This window comes from Tupaia chinensis, unplaced genomic scaffold (assembly GCF_000334495.1).
Source record: "Tupaia chinensis unplaced genomic scaffold, TupChi_1.0 Scaffold000424_1, whole genome shotgun sequence".
Lineage (NCBI taxonomy): Eukaryota > Metazoa > Chordata > Mammalia > Scandentia > Tupaiidae > Tupaia > Tupaia belangeri.
This window is the reverse complement of record NW_006159929.1, coordinates 1656704-1665646: the sequence shown is the minus strand read 5'-3', so window position 1 is coordinate 1665646 and position 8943 is coordinate 1656704. Positions and strand designations below refer to the sequence as shown.

At 49.1% G+C, this 8943-nt stretch overlaps 1 protein-coding gene and 1 long non-coding RNA gene across 2 annotated transcripts in view; one reads left to right on the top strand and one right to left on the bottom strand.

The window, feature by feature from the left end:
* Window positions 1-6709, bottom strand: part of LOC106735531 (uncharacterized) — a 12594-nt gene extending 5885 nt beyond the window's left edge. Inside the window, exons 1-2 of the long non-coding RNA XR_001370820.1 lie at window positions 6611-6709; window positions 6324-6387 (exon numbers count right to left, since the gene is read on the bottom strand). This is a non-coding gene — a long non-coding RNA (uncharacterized LOC106735531). The remainder of the gene's footprint in view (window positions 1-6323; window positions 6388-6610) is intronic.
* DLG5 (discs large MAGUK scaffold protein 5) overlaps window positions 1-8943 on the top strand; it is a gene marked incomplete at its 5' end in the record, with an annotated part of 144348 nt that overhangs the window by 107279 nt on the left and 28126 nt on the right. Inside the window, 7 exon segments of the mRNA XM_014590273.1 lie at window positions 167-292; window positions 1931-2063; window positions 2494-2621; window positions 3246-3421; window positions 3573-3676; window positions 6200-6292; window positions 7789-8808. Coding sequence (XP_014445759.1) covers window positions 167-292; window positions 1931-2063; window positions 2494-2621; window positions 3246-3421; window positions 3573-3676; window positions 6200-6292; window positions 7789-8808 — 1780 coding nt within the window.

Sequence of the window (8943 nt, the reverse complement as noted above, 5' to 3'; positions counted from 1 at the left end):
GTCATGTGGCGGGGCTAGCCTATGTGGTCTCACTCAGGCCCCCAAATGCTCCTCCTATACATCTGGGGCTAAGGCAGGGTCCTGTAGGTGTAGACGCTATAGACCATGAAACTCACCCTTTCCCTTCCCTGACTCAAAGAAACCTTGCCCTTTGCCTATCCACCAGGACCCTGTGTGACAACCTGAGGCGGGAGCGGGACCGGGCCGTGAGTGAACTGGCCGAGGCCTTGCGCAGCCTGGATGACACTCGGAAACAGAAGAACGATGTCAGCCGGGAGCTTAAGGAGCTCAAGTAGGCTTGTGGGGGTGCTGCCTAGACGGGCGGGCGCCTGGGAGGTGGTGTTCCTCTCTCCTCTCAGGGCAGGGCAGCCCCATATGACAGGCAGGGCAGATGCAGATCTGATCGTCTGTGTCCACTCTGCCTCACTCTGTCAATCTGCAGACAGGTCCAAATGCCACCTCCATGTTGGGAGTTAATTAGAAATCCTTAGACCAGCACAGAAGAGGGTATCAGCCCCTTGCTGAGCCCATGGAGACAGAGTGGGCACAGGTGCCACAGCAGGTAGGAAGGAAAGTCCTGCTTGCATGCAGTCCACTGTGTGCCCCTTCATTCCCCTTCTCACTCGTTCACTCACTCAACAAGGACTTGTTGAGGACCTACTGAATGGGCTGACGAGAAGCCCTGGAAAAATGGTATCAGCAGACCAAGGTCCCTAGCCTCACGGGGCTCACAGTGCTCAGGAGTGACAAGTCCTTAAGTGAATAAGTGAATAAAACATTGTGACTCAGCGTTTCGAAGCAATGGTAACTAGCGGTCAGCTCTGCCAGTGTTATTTGGGTGCCCATTTGGAAGACTGGAGTATTAGGCAGTCTCCCCTCAATTACAGTCAGCTTCTGGCTGCTGCTTAAAGACATGGTGGCCCTCAGCAGTAGATTGAAAAGACAAAGATCAGAGTTTAAAAATAGAAGCTGGGGGGGAGAGGGGGGACCAGCAGTTAGCGTAATGGCTGTGTTGCTGGACTCCCACGTAGTCAACCACTGTTCGAGTCCCGGACCTGGTGGCTTAATAAGCTCACGCCAGGCACGTGTGTGTGCGTGTCCAAGATCCCGAGAGGAGAATGGAGGAGAAGGGATTGCGGAATGGCCATCCCCCCTGGGGGGTGATTTCTCGCTTTCTGTCTCTGTTTCTCTCTGTCTGGCAAGCGTATGCACCCTATAGCAAAAACCTCTCCAAAAAAAGAAAAAAAAAAAAAGAAAGTGAAAAAAAAATCAGGTAGAATGACTCCTTCTACTTTATTTCTCATTTTCAAAATGGTTTTAGCTATTCTAATTCTTTTCTATGTAAATTTTAGAATAGTTTTTGTTTTGCTTTTTGTTGTTGTTGTTGTTGTTTGTTTAATATGCTATATAGGGCATGTGCCCTTGCCAGGGAGAAACAGAAATTGAAAAGGCATCCCCTGGGGAAATAGCCAAGCCACAATCTCTTTTCCTCCATTTTTCTGGTGGGATTTTGGGCACACACTCATATGCTCCTGGCATGTTTTTCAAGCCACCAGGTCTGGGACCCAAACCACATAGTTGGCTTCGTGAGATCCAGCTACCTTAGTCTCCATGCCTCCTGCTGGCTCTAGAGTAGTCTTTTTTTCTATCTACAGAAAAGCTTGGTCACATTTCGATCTGTATTACATTACATTTCTAGATAAATTTGGGGAGAATTTCTGTATTTCTTCATAAATGACTGTAAAATCCCACTGATGTCCAAGAAGCCTTGACCGATCCCCCTAGGTTTATTGGGACACTGGTATGGCACCTGAGGGGCAGGGGAGCCCCATTTAGCTCTCAGGATTGACTCACCTTGGTTCAGACCTTTGACTCAGGTGGGATGTTTCACCTCCCAAAGGACCATTGCCGTGGCTCTCTCTGTTCCCAGGGAGCAGATGGAATCCCACTTGGAAAAGGAGGCCCGGTTTCGGCAGCTGATGGCCCACAGCTCCCATGACTCGGCTATTGACACGGATTCCATGGAGTGGGAAACAGAAGTTGTAGAGTTTGAAAGGGAGACGGTAAGCTGCCTTTGAGGGCTCGTCTCTCTTCTCTCCTTAACATGAAGACTTGGAGGGGAAGGAGGATGGTGACCCTCTTACAGTGACCCCCTAGTTTCAAGGCTGCTAGTTTGGAGGCTTGGCTTTTCCTTTTAGGGGTGCTAGTGCGTCTTTTCCCTGCAGTCCTCCTGGCTGGGTTGCAGCAGGTCCTGTTGTGCAGTAATGCTGGCACAGCGTGTGGGAGGCAGAGCAGAGCAGAGGGATGTAAGTCTGCAGTGGCTAGACAGGGCTGGTTGCAGATCCTCAGAGGTGTCTATTCTGGGGACTGACTGCCCACCACACAAGGTGAAGGGACAGTCTCCCACACTGGAGTGAACAACTTGGGTTGAAGAGCTAGAAGTGTCTCATCGCTGCTTTGTGACATGTGCTGCTGCTGCTGCTCTTTCAACAGGAGGAGATTGACTTGAAGGCGCTTGGGTTTGATATGGCCGAAGGTGTGAATGAGCCTTATTTTCCGGGGGACTGTGGCATATTTGTCACTAAAGTGGACAAAGGAAGTATTGCTGATGGTCGCTTAAGGTAAGCACTGAGGAGGCTCAAGCTGTGGCAGGGATGTGGGTATCTCCAACATATGCAGAGACCCAGAGGAAGCCAGGTAGAGTGGATGCCTACATCCCAGCATCTGGGGTCTCACAGTTTGTCGTATCCCAGACTACAGGCTCCACCGCTAGTACTGCTCTGTAAGGAAACTGCCTCTGAATCTGATTTCCCGGTTACCAGCCTGTCTAAGCTGGCGTGTCAGCGCCTGGGGCGTGTTGTACGCTCACTTGTCGGAGCAGTCATGATGATAAAATAACTAACACACAGAGCTTACTCTCTCCTCCTAAGTACTGGTTTAAGTACTTTATATAAATTAATTACTCTTTACATTCCTATTAAGTAGGTGTAATTTTTGCCCCCATTTTACTGAAGTCCATAGGGGCCAGGTCACACAGCTAGGAAGTGGGATAGAGCCAGGATTTGAACCCAGGCTATCCAGCTCCAGCCTTGGCACAGTTAACCCCTGCACACTCCTGGAAGAGGACATCTTTCTGAATGTGTGTGTGACTTTCTGGCCTTTGGTCCCCAAATGGGAATGGTGGGCAGGCCCCCCACTAGTCCCAAGGTCTGCGTGGGCGCTAACCTGGCTGTGGCCCTCCTCAGGGTCAATGACTGGCTGTTGAGGATCAACGATGTGGACCTCATCAACAAAGACAAGAAGCAGGCCATGAAGGCTCTCCTCAATGGGGACGGGGCCATCAACATGGTTGTGCGACGGAGGAAGTCCCTGGGCGGGAAGGTGGTCACGCCACTGCACATCAACCTCAGTGGACAGAAAGGTAGCAGGCCGGTGAGGTGGGCAGGGTGCCTTTCTTGCAGACAGGAGATGTATGTGTGTCTCCAAGTGCTCGATTCCTCAGAGGCAGGGTGGGGCACCAGAAGATGGGGGTAGCAGGGCCCGAGGTAATCGAGTGACCCTGTGGTTTGCAGATAGTGGCATCAGTCTGGAGAATGGAGTGTATGCTGCAGCTGTGGTACCCGGAAGCCCTGCCGCCAAAGAGGGGTCCCTTGCTGTGGGAGACAGGATTGTCGCGGTGAGTCTCAGGGGTAGAGCTAGGGCTGTCTGCCCCGCACACAGCCAGATTACATTTGGGAGGTTTGAATAAGAAGTGATGGACAGAGTTTGTATTTGCTTTGTTCTTGGGCATTGCATCATGTGAATGTTTCCTTTTTTTTCTTTTAAGAGGTTTTGCTATAGGGCGTGTGCATTTGTGGAGAGACAGAAATTGAGAAATCACCCCCAGGGGGATGGCTATGCCACAATCCCTTCTTCTCCATTCTTCTCTTGGGATTTTGGATATGTACACACACATGCCCAGCGTGAGTTTTAAGCCCCCAGGTCTGGGACTTGAACGTTGGTCGACTATGTGGGAGTCCAGGGTTGTAACCATTATGCTATCTGCTGGTCCCATGTGAATGTTTAAAAATGATTGAACCCTGATGTTATGTTTTTATTTTCTGTAGAAAATTAAGAAATACAAGAAAAGTCTAGGAAGGATATAAAAATCATTTGTGTTGCTACCACTTATAGCTAACATTTATTAACTTTTTTTTCTTTTTTTGGAGATTTTCACTATAGGGCGCGTGCGCTCGCCAGACAGACAGAGAGAGACATAGAGACAGAAAGCGAGAAATCACCCCCCCAGGGGGGATGGTCACGCTGCAATCCCTTCTCCTCCATTCTCCTCTCGGGATCTTGGGCACGCATGCATATGCGCCCGGCGTGAGTTTTAAGCCACCGGGTCCGGGATGCGAACCGCGGTTGACTACATGGGAGTCCAGCGACATAGCCATTACGCTAACTGCTGGTTCCCTTATTAACATTTTTAATGTACTTCTCTATATACGCATATATATTAAGGACAATTTTGTAAAGTATTTTGAAATTATCTGTGTGTGTGTGTTTTTTTTTTTTTTTTTAAGTTTTTTAATTTTATTTTTTAGTGTGCATGTGCTCTCTGGAGACAGAGAGAAGGGGAAGGTGAAATATCATGCCCCCAGGGGATGGCCATACCCAAGTCCCTTCTCCTCCAATCTCGTCTTGGGATTTTGGGCATGCAAACACTTACCCATGTTCTCCCCCCCCAGAATGATTTATGTATTTAATTCCATTTATTATTAATATTTTTAACTTGACCAGAGAGAGAAAGAAAGAGAAAATGAGAAAGCAAGCTGCCAGGTCTAGGAATTGAACCACAGTCAGCCACGTGGGAATCCAGTACCTTTAACCACCTCACCACTTGCTGGTCCCTACCCATGTGTTTTTGAAGCCTCAGGTCCAGAACTCAAACCATGCAGTCAGCTATGTGGGATCCAGTACTTTACCCACCTTGCTACTGGCCGGCCCAGAAAAGATTTCATTTTTGTTTTTAATAAACAGTATATTTACTTATTTTAAAATTCATTTTATTACCAAAATAAGACCTACTTGCCATTAAATAGTCAAGCACTACAAAAAACATAAAATTAATCCTGTCGGCAGAGATAATCTCTGCTCACTTTGGGAGGTTTGCTCCCAACCCAGACTGTAAATACTTATACACATCTGGGTATCCTTAAGTAACCTTCTGTTTTCGTTTGCTTTTTCAGTACAATAATACAGTGTGCAATTTGCATTCTGGATTGCACAATATGGGTCTCTTTTTAAGTTCATGTTCATTGACTTCACCCCCATCATGGTGTTCTGTTGCTTGATTATATGTAGTGTAAGCCATCCCCCCCCCCCTCGTTGATAGACATATAAGCTGTTTTCAGTGTCTGCCATTGTGAACGGCCCTGCAGTGAACTTCCCCTGTGTGCACAGCCACTTTGGGGATACCTAACGGTGTCTCAGGTGACTAACCTGTTGTGATTGCTGAATCACAGGGCATGCTAGTTTATACTTCTGATTAACCTTTATTTAGTTTAATTTTAATTTTCCATTTTCTGAGAGATTTTTGCTATAGGGTACATAAACTTGCCCAGAGACAGAAGGTGGAAAATTACCCCCCTGAGGGGATGGTTATGCCACAATCTCTTCTCCATTCTTCTCTCAGAATTTTGGGCTCACACGCATATGAACCCAACTCTGTGGGAGTCCCAGGGGCTGTGAGATTCTTTGTGAATAGTGACAGTACTTCATTTCATGGGATACTTTTCTAGTTTACAAAGGCCTCTCACACCCTTGATCTTGTCTTCAGTCTCCACCCTGCCCCTTGGAGGCAAATATGTTTATCTTCTATTTCATATATGAATGCATGGAGATGACCATTTTGAGCTGTGGTCCAGCATCATGCAGAATGCTCCCCCACGATCTTTGATGTTCTGGTCCCAGAAAGACAGGTTCTGTCCCCTCGAATGGTGCTAAAGGTTTGTTTCATTTGCCTCAGAAGCTTCAACTCCTCAGGCCTTCCTAGGGGAGGGGCTTTCTCTCCTTTGCCAACTCCCAGTTATGACACCTTACAGAACTAGAAATGCTGCCCACCACGGCACAGCAGGCAGAGTTCTACCGGCAAGCCTGAGGACTAGGTTCAGGTCACTCTGCCAGTTTGCCTGATGGGCTCTCTGTTTGGCCCTAGATCAATGGCATTGCACTGGACAACAAGTCTCTGAATGAATGTGAATCTCTGCTGCGTAGCTGCCAGGACTCCTTGACCCTCTCCCTCCTGAAGGTAAGGGCCCTGCCCTGGGCTTTGCGCTCACCATCAGGAGTGTAGCAAAGCCCTGGCTCTGTGCGCCCACGCTGTTTCTCAGCATCACTGGGAACCTTGAGAAAAGGAAGGGTTGGTTTACAAAGTGCAGGGTGTGAAATAGCCCTCATGGGGTCCTAATTTAAAACCAAACAGCTGTATAGGCCTTGTTGGGCACAGTGAGTACATTTGAACCTGGCTGGACAATTAGATGATCTTAGGGAATAGTTGATAATTTTCTTAGGCCCGATGATTACATTGGGATTAGAGAGGAGAGCAGCCATATTTCTGGAGCAGTACCTGCTGAAGTTGTTGGGGTGAAATGCCTTGACATTTATACTTATTTTCCGATGTTCTATATCATCGATGGAGATGGTAACAACGAAGACAGTGGGATATAATACTGTTGAATCAATACAGCATGTTTGTGGGCATTTGTACTTTTTTTTTCCCATTAGTTTTTCTACCTAGTTTAGAAAAGATTATTAGTAGAAAGTTGGGAAAAAATAAGCCCACTCATTTCGTTAGGAGATGCGTTCTAAATTATTTTAAATTAATAGGCTTTTGGAAGCTGTTTTAGGTTTATGGAAAGCTTGGGCTTCTACAGAGAGTTTTCATGTCCTCCCTCACCACCCCATCATACCCACCCCCATGCGGTGGCTCAGGTTTTCCTATTACGGATAGCTGGCGCTAGTGTGACACATTTACTACCCCTGATGAGCCAATATCGATACCTAGTATTGACTAAAATGCATGGTTTACATTAGCGCTCACTCGTGCCAGATATCCATGGGTTTTGACACAGGATGCCCTCTGTATAATGATCTGCCTGTACAGTATCACACAGACTAGTTTCACTGCTCTGAAATCTGCTGTGCTCTGCTACTCAGGCCTCCCTCTCTGTCCCCAAACCCCTGGCAACCGTCAACTCGTTCACTGCCCCCCTACTTTTGCCTTTTCCAGAATGTCAGAGCTGCAGTCACAGTATGTATGCTTTGCAGGTTGGCTTCTAGACTTACCAATATAGAGCTGCAGTCACAGTATGCAGGCTTTGCAGGTTGGCTTCTAGACTTACCAATACACCTTTAAGGCTTTTCCATGTCTTTCCATGACTTGATAGCTCATTTCTTTTTAGCACAGTGAAGGATGTATTTTTAATAATGAATTTTTGCTTTTTATGTTTAATACTTATGAAAAACATCCAGGACATTGTATAGGTGATTTTAGAAAGTATTCAAATTCAAGAGAACTTTGTGACTGTCCTGTAAGTTCACTGTGGCCAGGGCCATGAGGAACTTCACCATTAGGAACAGGTGTACGTGTGTGTGAGCACGTGTGTGCGTGTGTGTACCTCTACCTGTGTCTCTTCTGGGGGCCCATTCCCGACCGTTGCTGTCCACGGGACAGGTTTTCAGTGGCATCTCTGGGTCTTACCTTCACACCTTCTCTCTCTCCCGCTCTCTGCAATCCCCATGCAGGTGTTCCCTCAGAGCTCCTCATGGAGTGGCCAGAACATCTTTGAAAACATCAAGGACTCTGACAAGATGTTGAGCTTTCGAGGCCATGGCCCAGAGGTCCAGGCTCATAATAAAAGGAACTTGATGCAGCACAATAACTCCACGCAGACGGATATCTTCTATGCCGACAGGCTGGAGGACAGGAAGGAGCCGAGCCCCCCGGGGGGTAGCAGCTCTTTTCTGCACAAGCCGCTCCCTGGGGCACCCTTTCAGGTCTCCCCCCAGGCCTGTCCCAGCACCTCTGAGCGTAGCCTGAGCTCTTTCCGCTCAGACGCCTCTGGAGAGCGTGGCTATGGGCTGGTGGATGTGCGTAGCCGGCGGCCACTGCTGCCCTTCGAGACCGATGGGGGCCCCTGTGGGGCAGTGGAGGCTCCCCTGGATAAGGCGGACACTGAGGGCTCTAATAGCGGTGGGACCTGGCCCAAGGCTGTGCTCAGCTCCACGGCAGGGCCCGAGAAGCTCTCTGTTTACAAGAAGCCAAAGCAAAGAAAGTCCATCTTTGACCCGAACACTTTCAAACGCCCCCAGACGCCCCCCAAAATAGACTACCTGCTCCCAGGCCCTGGGCCTACTCACTCCCCTCAGCCCTCTAAGAGAGTGGGGCCTCTGACGCCTCCAAAACCTCCCAGGAGAAGTGACTCCATCAAATTCCAGCACAGACTAGAAACCAGCTCTGAGTCAGAGGCCACCCTGGTGGGCAGCTCCCCTTCCACCAGCCCCCCGAGTGCTCTGCCACTCAGCAAGGACCCTGGAGAACCCATGCATGCATCGCCCCCTCGCAAGGCCAAGGTCCGCATCGCTTCCAGCTACTACCCTGAAGGGGATGGGGACTCCTCCTACCTGCCAGCCAAGAAGTCCTGTGATGAGGACCTCACCTCCCAGAAGGCGGACGAGCTGGGGCAGAAGCGCCGCCGGCCCAAGTCTGCTCCCAGCTTTCGGCCCAAGCTTGCTCCAGTAGTGATTCCTGCTCAGTTCCTGGAGGTAGAGCTCAGCCCGGGTAGGGGTAGAGGGGGTGGTTGTCTAAGGGAGTACTGCAATGCTGGTGGTGTTCCTGGCTCATACTCAGTTGAGCCCCTGCTCTTGACACCTGCCCAAGAAGGGGGGGGGGGGGGGGGG